At 55.4% G+C, this 18,453-nt stretch overlaps 1 protein-coding gene across 1 annotated transcript; it reads right to left on the bottom strand.

The window, feature by feature from the left end:
• Window positions 1–979: 979 nt before the first annotated feature.
• Col1a1 (collagen type I alpha 1 chain) lies at window positions 980–17,496 on the bottom strand. The gene is made up of 51 exons (XM_036196435.1): window positions 17,295–17,496; window positions 15,683–15,880; window positions 15,529–15,560; window positions 15,375–15,410; window positions 15,184–15,285; window positions 14,337–14,405; window positions 14,058–14,102; window positions 13,844–13,897; window positions 13,630–13,683; window positions 13,126–13,179; window positions 12,957–13,010; window positions 12,577–12,630; window positions 12,447–12,491; window positions 12,273–12,326; window positions 12,115–12,159; window positions 11,922–11,975; window positions 11,577–11,675; window positions 11,440–11,484; window positions 11,248–11,346; window positions 11,059–11,112; window positions 10,761–10,868; window positions 10,566–10,619; window positions 10,194–10,292; window positions 10,018–10,071; window positions 9,830–9,928; window positions 9,260–9,313; window positions 9,024–9,077; window positions 8,873–8,926; window positions 8,716–8,769; window positions 8,277–8,321; window positions 8,084–8,182; window positions 7,768–7,875; window positions 7,329–7,436; window positions 7,084–7,137; window positions 6,853–6,906; window positions 6,500–6,607; window positions 6,358–6,411; window positions 6,193–6,246; window positions 5,905–6,066; window positions 5,696–5,803; window positions 5,418–5,525; window positions 5,260–5,313; window positions 5,042–5,149; window positions 4,644–4,697; window positions 4,420–4,527; window positions 4,082–4,135; window positions 3,646–3,753; window positions 3,274–3,556; window positions 2,929–3,119; window positions 2,420–2,662; window positions 980–2,289 (listed from the first exon to the last, which is right to left on the bottom strand). The coding sequence occupies exons 1-51, from the start codon at window positions 17,368–17,370 to the stop codon at window positions 2,143–2,145; spliced, it is 4,365 nt and encodes a 1,454-aa protein (XP_036052328.1). The 5' UTR covers window positions 17,371–17,496; the 3' UTR covers window positions 980–2,142.
• Window positions 17,497–18,453: the final 957 nt, after the last annotated feature.

The raw sequence follows: 18,453 nt of genomic DNA, 5'->3' as shown, positions 1-18,453 counted from the left end.
GGTGCGCTGATGACCAACAGGGACCCTTGCACCTCCGTGGTGTGGCATCCTGTCCCTTCTGGTGACACGCTGCAAGTTCCTTAACCACACAGCTCTCCAAGGGTGCCAGGCTCTTGCCCTGAGGGCAGAGCCACCTCCCTCTGGTGAGAGCAGAAGTGAGCCTGGATTCTTTTCCTCTGGCACTCCAGCCTCAGCAGGCCCCTTCTATACGGGATTGCTTGGTTCTCTGGGCAAGAAGCAGGTAGAGGCCAGATATCCATCCCTCCATGCTTAGCCACGGAGAAACCTAGTAAAGAGTCTCCTGGGCCTCACTACCCAGTCCCTGTCCCCTCCCCTTGGATTTCCGTGAGAACCCATGAGCCTCAGGGACCCATAGACAACCCTTCCCCTGGCCTTAGGCCTGCAGCCTGGAGAAGAGGTGACATGGATGGGCAGTGGTCCTGAGGTATGCGTGAACTAGGATTCCAAGTGCGTGTGGGTATGCACGTGACTCTGTGAACCCTGTATGGAACTGTGTGAGGATGAGGGCTTGGGATGTGCAAGGAAGGAGGACCGAAAGAGAAGACAGAAAGAGGCAAGGAAGAGGTCTAAGGCATAGGAAAGAGGAAGGTGGTAGCATCTGGATGAGAAGTGAGGGGAAGGAAATGGCGGGAATCAAAGGCAAGTCCTCCGGTCCCAGAGCCCTCTCCCTGGGTCCTCCCCACCCCCCAAGTCCCAGGAAGGAAATTCAGAGGCCACTGCACATGTGTTGGGTCATTTCCACATGCTTTATTCCAGCAATCAAAATAATTAAAAACATCTCAAATTATTATACACATACAAAATAGGTACAGAGTCTCTTGTTTCCTCCCACCCCAGGGGTAAAACTGCTTTGTGCTTTGAAAAGTGGTGCTCTGAAACCCGGATGCAGGACAGACTAAGAGAGAGGCTGAGGGGAGGGTGCAGGGGTGGAGAGAAGGGAGGGTTTCAGAAGAGAGAGAGAGAGAGAGAGAGAGAGAGAGAGAGAGAGAGAGAGAGAGAGATCTGACGCAATAGGTCCAGGAACTGGAACTGTGGAGAGAGGGAAGAGAGTGAGCAAGCTGGGCTGGCACTCTCTCCTCCCATGTTAAATAGAAATAGCACCGACAGGAAAAAAAGTTCACATGAGTCCCTATCCATTAGGGAAAAAAAAAAGAATAAAAAAAAGACTTTGAACAAAAGGAACATTTGCTGGCCTAGGGAGCATCTCAACTTCTATAGCACCAGAGATTCCTTCCCACCCCACCCCTTCACAGAGATGTAGCACCTTTGATACCAAACTGGGCGGGGGCTGCCACCCTGCCCCCATCCCCGCCCCCACACAGTTGCCCCGGTGACACGCAAAGACAAGAAGGAACGAGGTAGTCTTTTCAGCAACACAATTACACAAGGAACGGAAAGCGTCTCTCCCACCCAGCCTGCGCACACACGTGTCCGATGATGTTTCCAGTCTGCTGTGACCCTGCCTGGCTGGCTCCCCACCGCGGCCGGCCCTCGAAAACAAAGTGGGGTGTGTTGCAGAAGCCATGGGGATGCCAGATGGTTAGGCTCCTTCAAAAGTCCGAGAACCCCATGTCCTGGCAGGATTTGGGGGTGCTGGGTGGGGAAGTAGGCTGGGGGGTGGGGGGCCGATGGGATGTTTCAGCATTGCCTTTGGTTGCTGGGCAGACAATGCGTTGTTTCCTGTGTCTTTGGGGGAGACTCAAATTTGGGGAGCAATGGAGGAGAGGCCCCAAGAGGGGGTGGAGAAAGGAGCAGAAAAGGCAGCGTTTGGGGTATCATAAGCCCAGCGGGCAGAAAGGGACTTATACCCACATAGGTCTTCAAGCAAGTGGACCAAGCTTCCTTTTTTAAAAAGTTATTTATTTATTCTTTTTTTTTTTTTTTTTCCTTTTTGGTAAGGTTGAATGCACTTTTGGTTTTTGGTCAAGTTCAGTTGGTCAAAGATAAAAACTAAGTTTGAGAGATGAATGCAAAGGAAAAAAAATGTTTTCCAAAGTCCATGTGAAATTGTCTCCCATTTTTTTGGCTTTTGGGGAAGTTCAGTTTTGGGCTGTTCATCTGTTTCCAGGGTTGGGGAAAAGTGGACTGGGTGGGAGGGAACCAGATTGGGGTGGAGGGCGTTTACACGAAGCAGGCAGGGCCAATGTCTAATCCGAATTCCTGGTCTGGGGCACCAATGTCCAAGGGGGCCACATCGATGATGGGCAGGCGGGAGGTCTTGGTGGTTTTGTATTCGATGACAGTCTTGCCCCAACTTCCGGTGTGACTCTGGAGTGAAGGGAGACGGTGGGAGAGAGCCATTACCAGGGGCAATGATGGAGTGGGGGCCATTCTGACCTGCCCAAAGGCTAAAGCAGAAGCCCAAAGAGGTGGGGTAGACCCAGTGTGGGGGACTCACCGTGCAGCCATCCACGAGAGTGCTGTAGGTGAAACGGCTGTTACCCTCGCCCCGGAGCTCGATCTCGTTGGAGCCCTGGAGGAGCAGGGACTTCTTGAGGTTGCCAGTCTGTTGATCCATGTAGGCTACGCTGTTCTTGCAGTGGTAGGTGATGTTCTGGGAGGCCTCGGTCGACATCAGGCGCAGGAAGGTCAGTTGGATGGCCACATCAGCAGGGTCGGAGCCCTCACTTCCATACTCGAACTGCATGGGCCAGAGAGAGTAGGGGATGAGTGACCACGTGGAACTTGTAGGTCCTGCCCCAAATCTGCTAAGAATTTTTTAATCTCAAGTTAAAAAGAGGGGCGTCACTTATCCACGGACACCCAAGGACCTAGGACTCCTGTCTCCTAGACCAGCTCTGCCCTCCCACTAAGATGGTATTAAATCCACTCCAGGACTTCCTCTGCCTTCTGAGCACGAGGCTAGCCCATCTCCTGCGAAGTGGCTCTAGGGTTCAGCTCATGTACCTGGAATCCATCGGTCATGCTCTCGCCGAACCAGACATGCTTCTTTTCCTTGTGGTTATTGCTGATGTACCAGTTCTTCTGGGGCACAGAAGGCTGAGTGGGGAACACACAGGTCTGACCTGTCTCCATGTTGCAGAAGACCTTGATGGCATCCAGGTTGCAGCCTTGGTTAGGGTCAATCCAGTACTCTCCTGGAGTGGGCAGAGCGACGTGGAGTTAGGAGAAGTAGGCAGCCAGTGCCATATGGAAAGTGGGAGGCAGAAAAGCATGGGGGAAGCGGCAGGGTGGGAGGAAGAGGATGGGATGGTGGGGGGAGAGGGAGAGGCAACTGGGGTGAGTCCTGACCGCTCTTCCAGTCAGAGTGGCACATCTTGAGGTCACGGCATGTGCGGGCAGGGTTCTTGCGGCTGCCTTCGGGGCTTCGGATGTTCTCAATCTGCTGGCTCAGGCTCTTGAGGGTGGTGTCCACCTCAAGGTCACGGTCACGGGCCACGTTGGCATCATCAGCCCGGTAGTAGCGTCCACCATCATGAGCCTTCTCTTGAGGTGGCTGAGGCAGGAAGCTGAAGTCGTAACCACCGCTGGGAGGACCAGGGGGTCCAGGGGGGCCGGGAGGGCCGGGGGGACCCTGTATAAAGAGAGGAGGTCGAGGTTTACTGGTATCCAAGTCTTCTTGGGGATGGAGGGGCATGAGGCAAAGGATGTGGGGCTACGTACAGCAGGACCACTGTCACCAGTACGACCTCGAGGACCAGGGGGACCAATGGGGCCAGGGAGACCGTTGAGTCCATCTTTGCCAGGAGCACCAGCAGAGCCAGGGGGACCCTGGGGGTAGAGAGATGATTGGAGAAAGTTGTCCTGAAACCCAAGGCAGCCCCAACTCTGGCTGAGGAGCACCCTCTCCACTGCTGCCTCTGTCTAACCCCCACTTCTGCCTTACAGGGTGTCCTCAGCTAGTTACTATGGCTAGCCTGGAAGGAGCCAGGAATGGAAGGCCAAAGGCTGTATAAGACCAAGAGTCTTTTTCTCCCCGCCCCCTTCCTGGTCTCTGAGCTCTTCTCTGGAGAACAGAGGGATGCCTGAAGGTAACCAGGGGTCCTCCAGGTAACCGAGACAGGGGACCCAGGAAGAAGTAAAGGAGGGTGCAACTTACCCGGGGACCTGCAGGACCAGATGCTCCAGAGGGACCTTGTTCACCAGGAGAGCCCTAAAGGACAGAGAAAGGCAGTTCAGGGGCAGTGGGGGGAACATGCCCCCTCATTCTAGAAATCTAGCTCCAAGTTGTCCATATGCTAAGACCACTCCCACAATCCCTTTCTGGGTATCTCTCTCTGTTAGAAATGCCCAGAAATCTTTTGCCCCTCCCCCCCACTAGGAAGGAGTCAGAATGGCTGTCTAGAGGAGAAACTAAATCCCACTGTGCAGTAAGCACTGGGAGATGGTGGGAAAGGTCTGATGATGGCCAGAGCCCGGGAAACTGAGTCTACTCACAGGAGAGCCAGGAGGACCCTGGAGACCGGAGAAGCCACGATGACCCTTTATGCCTCTGTCACCCTGCTCGCCTGTCTCACCCTTGTCACCACGGGGACCTTGGGGTCCCTAGAAGAGAGGAGGAGACAGGCTGTCGGACGAAAGTTCCACTGGTGTGGAGTGGGATGTTGTTCACACCTGGGCCATGGTGCTCACAGGACATGAGGTTGGTAAGGGACACTTACAGCAGGGCCACGGGCACCAGCAGGGCCAATGGGACCGGCAGGACCAGCAGGACCCTGGGGAGAAAGAGTGTGTTAGACCCTGACTTGGGGAGACCAAGGCTGGGGGCTGAGAATGAGCCTTCCCCTTGGCCAGACCACCCCTAGTCTACTTCTCTCATGCTGTGGCCACCCTTCCTGACTCCCAGTTAAGTCTCCCCAGAGCCAGGCTACATGTGATGAGCTGAGGCAAGCCCCATGCCTGGGGAAGATGAAGTTCTGTCTAGAAGAAGGGCCTCAAGGTCAAGTTATGGCTCAGTTTTTCCAGGGAGGCCAAGGGTCCAGACACATCGCAAGACTCCCTCTTTTGAACCCATTCCCAGGCCTTTGGGCATGCCTGAAGCAAAGGCCCAGCGACTTACAGTCTCACCACGGTCGCCACTCTTGCCAGCAGGACCAACGGGGCCAGGAGCACCAGGAGCACCGGGGGCACCAGGGGGGCCAGCGGGGCCAGTCTCACCACGGTCACCCTGGGAGCAGAAGGTAAAGGTCATGGGGTCAGCCTCAGATGGAGTCCCCAGGCTGGGGAGGGGCTAGGGCAAACCCGAGTCCAGCCCTGGTGTGTGGACTGATCTCTTACCTTGGGGCCAGGAGAACCATCTCTTCCAGGGGAACCTTCAGCACCGGGGGATCCCTGTAGAGGGAGTGGGGGGATGTGAGAGGTCACCCCAGGAGAGAGGTCAGACTCAGGCCTAGTGGCCCTGCATAAGCTCTGGCTAAGGGCTGGAAGCTACTTACTTCACGTCCAGATTCACCAGGGGGGCCAGCCAATCCAGGGGGGCCCATGGGGCCAGGGGGACCACGTTCGCCGCTTGATCCAGAAGGACCTTGTTTGCCAGGTTCGCCCTAAAGAAGAAGAAAGGCAGAGTAAGGCTGGAGGCCAGCTGTGGGGGCTCAAGCCGTGAGGACCCTTCTATTATATTTTCTCTCCTTGTCTTCCACCACGGCTACCCTGCCCCTTCCACGTCCGGAGGTGATTCGTCTTGGAGAGCCCAAGATGAAGAAGGAGCACTCACAGAGGGGCCAGGAAGACCAGGGAAGCCTCTTTCTCCTCTCTGGCCGGGAAGACCAACTACACCACGCTGTCCAGCAATACCCTGAGGTCCAGGGGTACCAGGAGAACCCTGTGGGAGGCAGAAATGGGTGAGGAAGGCTCACAATGGCACAGAGAGCATTCACAACTCTGGATGTCCCCAGAACTAGAGAGATCAGAGCTAGTACTTACAGCAGGCCCGTCAGCACCGGGGGCTCCTTTCTCACCAGCAGGGCCAGGGGGGCCTGGGGGACCAACTTCACCAGGACGTCCAGCGGGACCAGTCTCACCACGGGGACCTTTGCCTCCTTCTTTGCCAGCGGGACCAGGAGGGCCAGGGGGTCCAGCATTTCCCTAGATGGACACAAGAGGGATTGTCAGAGTCCAGGTTTCCAAAGCATCACAGTTGCATGCCCCTGCCAGGCTCACTGTCCTGACAGTGCGTGCCCCCCACCCCAATCCAACATCACAGATACTCACAGAGGGGCCAGGGGGACCAACGCGGCCAGCAGCACCAGGGAAACCAGTAGCACCCTGGTAGGAGAGAACACGGGGTGGTCAGAAGTGAACAGTCAGGTCACCTGGCCTGATCCCCTCCAACCTCTGGCCTTGGGGAGACTCCACAGAGATGCAAATGGTACTCACAGGGGGACCGGCAGAGCCACGAGGACCTTTGGGTCCAGGAGCACCAACGTTACCCTGTAAGAGAGTGTAGAGGTATGAGACCCAGGCTAGCCCCAAGTCTAAGGCTCCCCAAAGTCTGGGTGGTAGAGGAGGAGCTACTCACAATGGGGCCAGGGGGTCCAGCAGGGCCAGCGGGGCCAGGAGGACCAGTGTCGCCTTTGGTACCAGTTTCGCCGGGTTCGCCTTTAGCACCAGGTTGGCCATCAGCACCCTGGGCAAGAGGGAGAAATGGAGAGGGCAGGAGTGGATAAGGCCGCCTGGGAGCCCAAGGCCTCTGGGCTGGAGGAGGAGGCACAACTCGAAACTCGGAATTGCAGAGACACCTGGAGACAACCAGTCCCTCCCCAGCCTTCTCCCCTGACTCGGGGTAACACTTCTGTCCTCATTCAGTCACCCAAGGTCCCGTGTCTTATGTCTCAGCTCATGGCAGAAAGTAAAGAAGGTCTTGGTACTCACAGGGGGGCCAGCGAAACCAGCAGGGCCAGGGGGGCCAGGCTCACCACGGTCTCCCTAGAAGAAGAAGACATGACGGCTTTGGAGGGATGTCTCAACATTGGGGAGGGAGAGGAACAGACGGAGTAAAGGGATAGAGGTGGTGGCAACAGGGAGTGGGGACAGAGTGGGGGACAGAAAGCAGGTAGGAGAGAAGGGCTGAACATAGATCTTATCGGGGACTTCTGTACTTACGGGGGCACCACGGGCTCCGGTGGGGCCAGCGGGACCACTGGGGCCAGTTTCACCCTGCAAGGGTGAGACAAGAACTCTAAACTCTCCTGGAAGATGAACCAATAGCACCTCCCCTCCCTCCTGGTCCTTTGAACTTCCTGGGTCACCAGCTTCATATGGCAGGACCTGTCTTCCCTGCAGAGCCTGCCCGGGGCTTGCTGAAGAAGCTGTGTGTTAGGAAATAAGGTGACAAGGCAGCCACTCACCTTGTCACCAGGAGCACCAGCAGGGCCAGGAGGACCAATGGGGCCAGTCAGACCCCGGATGCCATCTTTACCAGGAGAACCATCAGCACCTTTGGGACCAGCATCACCCTAAAGACAGGGAAAAGTCAGACTCCAGTGTGAGGCGAGGGGTTGAGAGCTATAGCATTCTGCAGACGTTTCTCAGACCCGGTGCCAAGGACACAAGATCCTTTCAGGGGAAAATGTGCCTACCTGGGGATTCAGGTGGAACCTGGGTTAAAAGGACCCTGAGTTCTACAGAGTGATAAATAAAGGAGCCTCCACCAGGGAGATGCCCCAAACTCATGACCATCGTAACACATCAGGAGAAGGGCCCAAATTACAGGTATAAGATTACCCAGCAAAGCAAGGAGATAAATGAGAACCACCAAGGGCTCATGGGAGGAAAAGGTTGACTTACTCTGTCACCCTTAGGACCTGGAAGACCAGCTGCACCACGTTCACCAGGCATTCCCTGAAGACCAGGAGCGCCTTGGCTACCGGGAGCTCCAGGGGCACCAGTATCACCCTGTTTGGTAAACAAGAGGATGGGTGAGACATAGAACCCCTCTCAGGGCTCACTTAGGATCTCCTATGTGTGGATCCATAGCTAGAAGGACAAACTCAGAGACCCAACCATGGGTCCCATGGGCCCCCAACTCAGGCCTTGTCCCCCAACCCTCCACACCCCTACAGTTTGGGTCATAGCCATCATACCCTTTCCATGATGCCCTCACCTTGGCGCCATCATTGCCGGGAGCACCATTGTTTCCACGGGGACCAGCAGGACCTGGGGGACCTTGTACACCACGCTCACCAGGGAAACCTCTTTCGCCCTACAAAGGAAGGGGAGGACACAAAGTGGTTGCTCTGGCAACAGGGCCGAGCTCAGGACACTGGGATGGAAGTGGCATGCGAGGGCCCACTTACTCTTGCTCCAGAGGGTCCAGGGGCACCAAGGTCTCCAGGAACACCCTGGGGGTGGAAAGGAGGAAGAACAGTGAGCCCAAACTCCACCTGAGAAAGAGCCTCTGCCCCTCTTCCTGGGACTGGTCCTTGAGGCCCATATTTAGAGATAAACACATTTGTGGCTGAGAACTGAAGTTTCTCCCTACAAAAGGAAGGCTTGAGGGTAAAGCCAGAGTTATTCCAGGAGTTTGGATAATGAAGTCACCTTGCCTAGAAGTCACACAGCCACTTCCAGATCGTAAGCAGCTCCCTCATTCTTTTTTGTGGAACCACAGTCCTCTCCTGTGTCTAACCTCTATCCCTCTAGCTGCTGGTTTCCTGATCAGCTAGGGGCAGTGAGTGGTCTGTTTCTTTTTAATTCCTGCATGCCCCTGCCCTCTGGCCAGCTGCTACCTCTTACCTGTTCACCGGGCTTGCCTGCTTCACCAGGAGGACCAGCAGGGCCGGGGAGACCCTGTAAGGTAGGAGTTAGGGGAGGCGAGGAGAAGGGTTTAGAATCTGCAAGAGTTAACAAAGGAACCTCCCGCACTCCCTACAAACATGTCACCAGACCTTACCTGGAACCCAGGGGAGCCAGCAGGGCCTTGTTCGCCTCTCTCACCAGCAGGACCCTGTCACAGAGAAGAGGCTGTGGTCATGGACAGTCCAAGGAGGAGGCAGGGTCTGCCCTTCCCTGCTCACCCGGGCCTCCCAGACAGGGACACTTACAGCAGGGCCGGGGGCTCCTTGAGCTCCAGCTTCTCCATCTTTGCCAGCAGGACCCTGTGGGGAGAAGGTGATAGAGCCAGTGTGGTGAGGTCCATGGCAGCAGCAGGTGAGGCCTGGACCTCTGGGACAAAGCAGAGCCCACACATGGCTTCTGATGCTCTCACAGTGCAGACTGAGGATGGTATGTGTCACAGGCAGGGCCAGAGAGGTGACAGAGACTCAAAAGAGATACTTACAACAGGGCCAGGGGGTCCGGGAACACCCCGCTCTCCAGCTTTTCCAGGCTCTCCCTGTGGAGAAAGGAGGCAAGATTGAGGATCATGGGACAAGACTCGTTGCAATCAAAGACCCCTCGTTACAGTGAGTGTTCCTAGGGGGCTTTCTGTCCAAGAAGGCTGCAGCCTCCAGGGATGCCTTGCTGGCATCTAATTCTTGTCCTCTCTGCCTGCTCCCAAAACAGATGCTGCCTGAGGCTCCTTCCTGGCCACCCTCTCATCTCCCCTTCCTTCTCCCTGACATTCACCTGCAGTGACCCGAACTGCTAATGGTTATTATCCCTCAGGGTTCTCCCCACCAAACTTGGGGGTGGCTATCACATAGAAGGCCCATCTTATCGTGTGTCAGGGGAAGCTTGCCCGGCAACAATTTTTATTCATCACAGACAAAGCAATGATCATGGAGCCAAGCGTCTCTTATTTTACCAGTGGGTCCAGAAGGGGTCATTACAGGGTCTGAGGTCTCACGGCAAGTCAGTGGACTTAGTATGCCTGTCTCTGGTTCTTCGGTGTTCCTCACTGAATACTCACAGCAGTACCCTTAGGTCCAGGGAATCCCATCACACCAGCCTGGCCACGGGCTCCAGGAGGACCTGGGGGTCCGGGGCGACCATCTTGACCAGCGGGACCCTGAGGATGGGAGGCACAAGAGTTGTGGTAAGGACTAAGGTGTGCCCACGGAGGGTAGGGGTGATGAGTGAGAGGTGAAGCATACTTACAGGGGGGCCGGTTTTGCCATCAGGACCAGGGCTGCCAGGACTGCCAGTGAGACCCTAGAGAGAGGCAGACATGTGAATGAAGGGAGGGGAGGGGGAGGGGCAGCAGGGGAAGGGTTCCAGAACACCAGTTGCAGGCTGTCCCAGTTTCATGCAGGACAGAGGGTCTTGGCTCTCACCTTGGCACCGGGGAGACCAGCTTCACCAGGACGACCAGCTTCACCAGGAGAACCTTTGGGACCAGCAGGCCCAGGAGAACCACGTTCACCAGCAGGACCCTAAGTGAAGAGAAGCCACAGGCACATCAGGGTCCCAGTCTTGGCCTCATTACCATGGGTTAGCATTCTTTATGCTGGGAGAGGTTCAGGACTTTGAGGGGCATCAGTGAGGATGCCAAAGTGAGGCTGAATATGAAGATGGAGACACAGATATGGATACAGGTAGCAGGGAGCATTGTTGAGGGCATGGGTAGGGATGTGTGAACAGTCCTGTCAGGGGTAAGTGACATCAGGCAGCTAGGGGTCAGCTTCTCTGCCAGGAAGAGAGATTACCTTGGGGCCAGCAACACCATCAGCACCAGGGAAACCACGGCTGCCAGGTCCACCCTGCAGAGAGAAAAGAAGGGGCCGGTGAGCTTAATCACCACCTCAGGCACTGGGCAAGCACGAGGCGGAGAAGATGGAAAGGCTTGCGGGGTGGGGTGGGGTGGGGAGGTGGGGGGATGATGGGGGGGACGACACACTTACACGCTCGCCAGGAGGTCCAGGCAGGCCAGTAGGTCCGGGTTCGCCACGGGCTCCTCTTTTTCCTTCTTCCCCAGCAGGGCCAGGGGGACCTTGAACTCCAGCAGGGCCCTGGAGTGGGCAGAGAGAGAGAGAGTGAGTGGCCTTGGTCAGGCGGCACAAGCCCCACAGCCTATGATGCTGCCCTCTAGCGACAGGGCTCCTGGGTATGGGGTGGGGGCTCCCCTCCTCCCTGGGTCTCCCTTGAGAGGCTCCCAAGCCCCAGGGGCTGAGGCGAAGGAGGGGGTGATGTGGGACTTACAGTCTCTCCTTTGGCACCAGTGTCTCCTTTGTTGCCAGGAGCACCAGGTTCACCCTGTGTCGGGGGAGCAGGAGAGAACGAGATAGGAGTTGGGGTTACTCCGTCGGTTCGCAAACGTGTGCTTCCCCCAGAAGGGGGCGCACTGGAGCTAGTGCGTGAGTTGAGCAGTAGGGAGGGTTTTGTACTTACGCTGTTACCCTTGGGACCTGGGGCGCCGCTGGGGCCCTGGGGTCCGGAGGGGCCTCGGGCACCAGGGAAGCCAGGAGCACCAGCAATACCAGGAGCACCCTGCAGGAGGTAGGACAGACATTTTAGCCCCGGGGGTGGAGGGCATGGGGGAGGGGGCAGGTGGGCATGGGAGGAGGGCTGGTGGTGACTTACATTAGCACCTTTAGCACCAGGTTGTCCGTCAGCACCGGGGTTTCCCTGCAACACAGAGAGAGGAGGGTGAGTGACAGGTAAGGACCCTGAAGCTGGCAAAGAGCACAGGGGCCGGGGGGGGGAGGGGCAGCACTTACAGCAGGGCCAGCAGCACCAGCAGGGCCGGGGGGTCCGGGTTCACCACGAATACCCTGGGGACCTTCAGAGCCTCGGGCTCCTTGGGGACCAGCTTCACCCTGTATTGGAGGAAAGGACCAATCAGAAACCAACCTGGGGCCTTTACCATCACTTCTGGATGTCAGGTGTGTGTTGGGGTGGGGTCAGAAGAGCAAAGATAAGGACTGTGAGAGCTAGGGAGGGGACCCCAGGACAGAGGTGTTGAGGAATGTACTTCATTCTTGCCACTCTGGGCTCCACTGACCTGGGGTGACCCCCAGTCCTTGGCCTATGACAGTCACGCTCAAAGAAAGAACGGGACTCACCTTAGCACCAACTGCACCAGGGAAGCCAGGAGGGCCAGTGGGGCCAGTAGGACCCTGGGAACAAAATGGAGGTGTAACTACAAGGCATAGATGGAGGCTAAGAGCTCCTAAGTTTCAACAGCTGATGTCAGCCCCAAGAGCTGACCCTGTGACCTCCCCCCACTCCCAAACTCAAAGTCAAGGCTGTTCTTACTGGGGGTCCAGCTGTACCAGTAGCACCATCGTTACCACGAGCACCCTGCATGAGAGAGGGGAGGCCCAATTATGTCCCTGAGCACTGGACAGTTCCCATAGTTCCTGGGGAACTCCAACCAGAGCCCAGGGACATCCCAAGGGACTTGGGATACTTACAGCAGGGCCAGGGGGGCCAGGGCGACCTCTCTCACCAGGCAGACCTCGGGGACCCTGATAACCAAACCAAGAGAGGTCAAGCGAGATGGAGACACACACTCTCCTAGCCTCATCCATCCTTCACCCTACCCCTCCTTCAGGGAGCACCCCCATCCCTCAGGCTAGCATACTCACCATCTGGCCAGGAGCTCCATTTTCACCAGGACTGCCAGGCTCTCCCTAGGGACAGAGAACAGTGAGGGATTCATGTATAGTGGCACTGTTGGGGTGTGTGTGTGTGCAGGACCTTCTGACAGTCTCTTACCTTAGGACCAGCAGGGCCAGCATCTCCTTTGGCACCATCCAAACCACTGAAACCCTGAGGGAGGAAAGAGGGGTGAACTGAGACCCTGTGGAGGGGTTTGCCGCTTTGACACCCACACAGATTTGAAGAGTTTTGGAAGATTACCTTAGCCATCTCCCTTGTCTCTGAGCTAGACTAGACCCCAATTCACCTACCATCCCATCCAGTCTCTTTATTGGGACTTCTTCCCCATGAAAGGAAGTTCTTTTGGATGTCTAACCTATGATCTTTGAGACATCTGCAGCTACCACCTGACATGACATGCAACAGGATCTCTGGGGGAAGGGGTTAGGATGATGACTTGGGACTTTGGGAGCTTCAGGGACTCGAAAGAGACTTACTCTGTGTCCCTTCATTCCAGGGAGGCCAGCTGTTCCAGGCAATCCCCGAGCACCCTGGAAAGAAAGACAAATAAGGACTTGGAAATGTGTCAGAAGGGCTCTGTGACCACGGCTCCTAAATGCATCCCCAGTGCAGTAAGACCTGAGGCCCATCCTCACACTTGCTCACCTGAGGCCCAGGAACTCCACGTTCACCAGGACGGCCAGGTTTACCAGCTTCCCCCTGCAGACAGAGAAAAGGGCCATTATGGCTGTGCCCTACTCCATACTAGGAAAGGGTAGATGGGCTCAGGTTTGTTTATTAAGATTTATTGAAAGGTGGGTTTGGGTTAGGGGCCCAGAATCTAACTTTGAACCTAAAACTCAATTTAGATCTACAGTTACGCCTCTGGTGACATGAGTACCTTCCAAGGAAATTCTGTCACCATGTCTTCATTTCCACATCTGATCGTCCCCAACCCTTAAACCTGGATCACTCCAAGGAATGGGAGTGGGGGCTGCCTCGCTAAGACATGCTACTCAGTGGAAAAGTCACTGCCAAGGGCCTTTTGGACACCAGGGAGAACTTTCATCTTCTTCCCCTGGTTATCACCCCCAAGGGTGGTGAGGTCCCACAGTGGGGATTTTAGGACCCACACAGGATGAGATAGTATCCTTTCCTGGGGCTACTTACATCATCTCCGTTCTTGCCAGGAGGGCCAGGGGGGCCTCGGGGACCCATTGGACCCTAGAGGAGACAGGAGAGGCCATTAGAACTCCAAGATGAGAAACAACAAAGAGGAAGACTGGAGTTGGGAGGTGACAAGTCACCCTTCACTCAGTATGGGTGACCTTCCACAGGAGAATTTGTGGAGAGGGAGGTGTGTCAGCATGGAGGATTGACTTACTGAAGCGCCAGGCTCGCCAGGTTCACCAGGGGGACCTTGGAAACCCTGAGGACCCTGGAGAATGAGAGAAGGGTAGGCTCAGAAAGGCAGGTTCCTGCTGGCCTGTCTCCCTCTTACAAGAGATGTCTACCAGCCTCCTGCCCTCACCCTAGTCCTTCTCCCCCAACATTCCCCCCACGCCCAAGGGGATACACGGAGATCCCTGAATACGTACAGGTGCACCAGGGGGGCCAGGAAGACCACGAGGACCAGAAGGACCCTACAGAAGGAAAAAAGGGGTGTATGTGATATCGTAGGTGACGGCAGTGTGGGAGAGGTCTGTTTGTATTGCATCCTGTGGGGATCACAGCTGTCTGTCCTGCATCTTCTCTAGGTCCCAAAGGTGGCCTTTACCTCCTGAGCTATCTGTATATCACCCCTAGCGGGACAATCATTGGCCTTTCTCTTCTGAACCCCATCCTCCCAGTCATCACTGCTCCCCCTGGTGGCTCACCATGGGGCCAGGCACGGAAACTCCAGCTGATTTCTCATCATACCCGTAGGACATCTGGGAAGCAAAGTTCTAGGAAAACAAGAGAGCACGCGCATGAGGCTCAGAACGGTTAATGGAAGGGCAGGAGACATTGCCAGTAAAGGGACAAACTGACATGGGCTTGCGGATGTGATGAAGACAGACAGCAGCCCTGCCTGTAAGACATGCCTGTACCGGACACCCCAATTGAGCCATCTAACCATCAGATAAATCGTAACCTGCAGAACAGTCTATAAAATAACAGCCTCTGCCCAACAACCAGGCTCTTCCAAACCTTGTTGAGTCAAGGATGACAAAGTGTCTCAGAAACAATCCACATTTGTGGGGACCAACGAGATGAGATAATGAAATGAAATTGGTGGTCTTGGCCAAGAAGGGAAAAATGTTATAAAGGACATTTTGGGCATTGGTGAAATCTGAAAGTGGGTTGAATACTAGGCAATAGTGCTAGACCAGTGTTAAATTTAGTGCCATGGTCCCAGAGGAGAATGTCCCTGTTTAGGAAAATGCACTTAAGTGCTTCGGAGCATAGGGCATGGGCCTGTTCTTGGCAACTTATGTCTCAAATGGTTCTGTACACACACACACACACACACACACACACACACACACACACACACGAGAACTGTGTGCCCAGAGAGTGATGGGGCAGTTGTGATAGGGTGAATAAAAGTGCTGTGTACTATTGCAACTTCTCTGTAAGTTTGTGATTATTCAAAAATATGAAGTTATGTCTGCCAAAACCCAAAGCAAAGCCAAACAAAAACCGAGGAGTCACACAGGTGTGGGGTCTCCAAGCTCTACTTACTCCTCCGAGACCAGGGGTGCCAGGGGGACCAGGGGGACCAGCAGGACCAGGAAGTCCAGGCTTTCCAGGCATGCCATCTTGTCCAGGGGGGCCAGCGGGTCCCTGCACCAAGAGAGAACAGGGCTGCCATGAGCACAAACCAGAGCCACGCCCCCTCCAGTTTCCCAGCGCACGGAGAATGCAATGCTTACCCTTGGGCCTTGAGGGCCACGTTCTCCCCGGGGTCCCTGTGGGGTGGAGGGTGAAAAAGCAAGCGGCCGGTTAGAGAAATGAGCAAAGTTGGAGTCCATAGGAGGACAGTGGGAGTCATGGACCGGTGAGCGAAAGTATGAAGCAGAGCATTACCTCGACTCCTAAGAGTTCCTGGCCTGGTGATCCTGTTGGGGGAAAGACGTGCAGTTAGGAGTGAATTTCCTAAAGTACATGAGGTGCTAGAGGCTCTCAAGACACAGGCAAAGGCGGGACTCTGACCTCCCCTAACCCTAGCCCCAGAACGTACCAAACTCTTCTGGGCAGAAAGCACAGCACTCGCCCTTGCGTCTTTGGGGGTTGGGACAGTCCAAGTTTTTGTCATCACACACCACGTCTTCGCACACGGCCGTGCCATTGTGGCAGATACAGATTACGCAGACGTCGGCTTTCCACGTCTCACCGTTAGGGATCTTTACGCCATTGTGTATGCAGGTGATTTCAGGGACTGCGCAAATGGGAAAAGACCCAGGAGGTGAGACCCCACTTCGGGGCACCAGGGAACTCCAGCCCTACTCACCCTTTCCTTTGTCTATGAAGCGCAGGTAGATTTTCCACTTCCCGCCTCTCTCCCCCCACCTCCTATTTTCTTCCCTCAAATCCTTAAATGCTGGTCTGCTCCAAAGCGGCGTTCAGTGACAGCACCGGGCCGCCTGGCCAGGACAGCTGTAACTTCCTAGTACTCAGGAATTTAAACAAAGTTTTACACTGGGGTTGCTTCCAAACTCAACTTCAGCCCACGCGCGTGAAATAAGAAGCCTTCTGCGGGAGAGTAGGAGGGGTCCTACACCGTAGAAGGGGACTAATGAGGTGTGGTTTGCACGCAAACAGGAGGCGGGGGTGGGAGGAGAGATGGGAGTTCCAGCCCTGGTCCCACCTCCATTCCCTGGGCAGGTGGGATGGAGTGGGAGGGGCTCAAATGTGGAGGGGCTGATCTCAGTAGAGTTTGGCCCAAAGTAGTAAAATGTACCCCTAAAGTTGGATACATCCTAAACCCCTGCGCCGAGGAATCTTAAAATAAAACTTGCTTTCGAGACAAGCTCGATCCCTCAAAGCCAGCCAGTGCTTTGGAGTCTCTCCTTAGCCAAAGAACTTAAGTCTACAAATAGTGATGATTAGTAAACCACGCCCACCGCGCTAGTACCGGATCAAGGCAACCACTAGGTGGCGAGCAACGCTAAGCAATGCACGGGGCAGACCCAATTTTACACGGTCTGGGCCACTTCTTTCAAAGACAGGGGCTAATCCATCCCTGGTTTTATTTTCCCAGTCTGGAGATGCAGGTCCAAGGCCCGCAATAACCCAGATCTTCCCTCTTTAGCCCGCGCGCTGTAAAGTACTGTACCAGGACACTTACTGCTCAAGGTTGGCCAGCAGGAGGCGCAGGGACCGCGCCCTGTCAAGTCCGAGCCAAACTCTCATCCAGCAACCCTCCCACTCCATGCGTCCCCTCCCCCCGAGCCCAGCACCCCGGCGGCCCCAGCAACACTGTCTAGCCTGCAGAGAAAGCAAACAATCTTTCCTTATGAATCATCCGCAGCCTTTTTGATAGCTTTTACATCTTGGGCTCGGAATCTCTATTCCAGCGTCCTTACTCCATCTTCGACGTACTCTGTTCCAACCCGTGCCCAGATTGCCATCTTTCCTGCGCTTGGAATTTACTCCTGTGCCATTTCACCCCGCGCTCCACTTCTGAGAATTGTTCACCCTCATCTGCACCGCAGAGTGACCTCTCTCCTCCCAATTCCCCTCTACCACCTCTCCACCTCTGACTGGAGCATCCAGCGTTTCCATTTAAGTCTCAATTGCCAGAACCCAGTGCAGAACGCGATACTAGGAACTCCCCAAAGCTTGGAACTTACTGTCTTTTTGGCCATGCGTCAGGAGGGCAGTGGCCCCTAAGAGGAGCAGGAGCCGGAGGTCCACAAAGCTGAACATGTCTAGACCCTAGACATGTAGACTCTTTGCGGCTGGGGTGGGGGGTTAGCTTCGGCTCATGCGTGGCCTCACTCCGCGTGCCTCCTGCTCCGTCCTGAGGAGAAACTCCCGTCTGCTCCGACGACTGGCCTGGGCCCCTTTTATACCATCCTGATGCCGAGCTGGGAGGAACCCTGCCTCTTGAAGAGGGGGAGCCAGCAGCCCGGCCCCCAGCCAATCAGAACTGCCTGGCTCGGCCCCCAATTTGGAACAGAAAGGGGGGAGGAGGGAAAGGAAGGGAACGGAGTCCACCCAGCTCCCCCCTCCACTTTACAACTCTGCCGCCCCTGCCCCCCAGATCTACCCGGGCCAGAGGTACTGTCACCGGAGTGTGGTTGGGCCCTTGGTGTACTGATTTGTGAGCTAAGGAGTGGTAGGGGATGCCCCTTGCACTTTCTTTCTGGGACATCAAATCAGAAGGATGTGAAACTGGGGATTCACTGAGTGGGGGAACACTACAAAGGCATCAGGGTCAGGCATAATTGGGAAAACTGGCCTAGGTTCTTAATCTTGCTGACATCCTTGGGAAAAACTAAGGAATAAGCTGGACAGGCATCTCCCCAAATCAGAAGAACCAAGTAGTTAAGCGGATGTGCCTGTTTGGGGCACGGGGGTCATCTCTTGGTGTGGTCCAGGTGTGGAGGATAGGAATATTTGTGAACAGGTGAGACATCTCTTCATAGATACCAAGAATCAGATCTGTGGTTGCTTGAAGGGAGAAAGGGGAATGGTTATCTGCTCTGCCATGCCTGTGGCTCCAAGACAGCCCTTCTCCAGCTCCAGGTGTGACTGAGGGAAACAGTTCTGAGGATGAGGCTTGGGGAGAAGTTTGACACCCTTGTCCTTCCAGAAGGAGATTTGTGCATTAAGTGATGGGGCAGCAGGGTGGGCTGGAGGACTTCTGGGGCCTTAAAGGTATGGACTGGGGCTTGTTGTGTACATTCATTCTCTGAACTCCTCCATGCCAGAACTGGGAAGTGAGTTTGTTGGGGGAGGCCTGTGATCACAGATACCTTAGAAGAGGGTCTTGTATCAGCAGGGGCT

This window comes from Onychomys torridus, chromosome 8 (assembly GCF_903995425.1).
Source record: "Onychomys torridus chromosome 8, mOncTor1.1, whole genome shotgun sequence".
Classification (NCBI taxonomy): domain Eukaryota; kingdom Metazoa; phylum Chordata; class Mammalia; order Rodentia; family Cricetidae; genus Onychomys; species Onychomys torridus.
Note: the sequence above shows the minus strand (reverse complement) of the source record. Positions and strands in the feature narration are given on the sequence as shown.

Coding starts and splice junctions, on each gene's coding strand:
- Col1a1 (XM_036196435.1), bottom strand. CDS start 17,370: ATGTTCAGCTTTGTGGACCTCCGGCTCCTGCTCCTCTTAGGGGCCACT. Junction 11,485..11,576: donor CTGGTGCTGCTGGCCCTGCT/GTAAGTGCTGCC, acceptor TCTGTGTTGCAG/GGAAACCCCGGTGCTGACGG. Junction 6,247..6,357: donor GTGGCTCTGCCGGTCCCCCT/GTGAGTACCATT, acceptor CTCTCCTACCAG/GGTGCTACTGGTTTCCCTGG.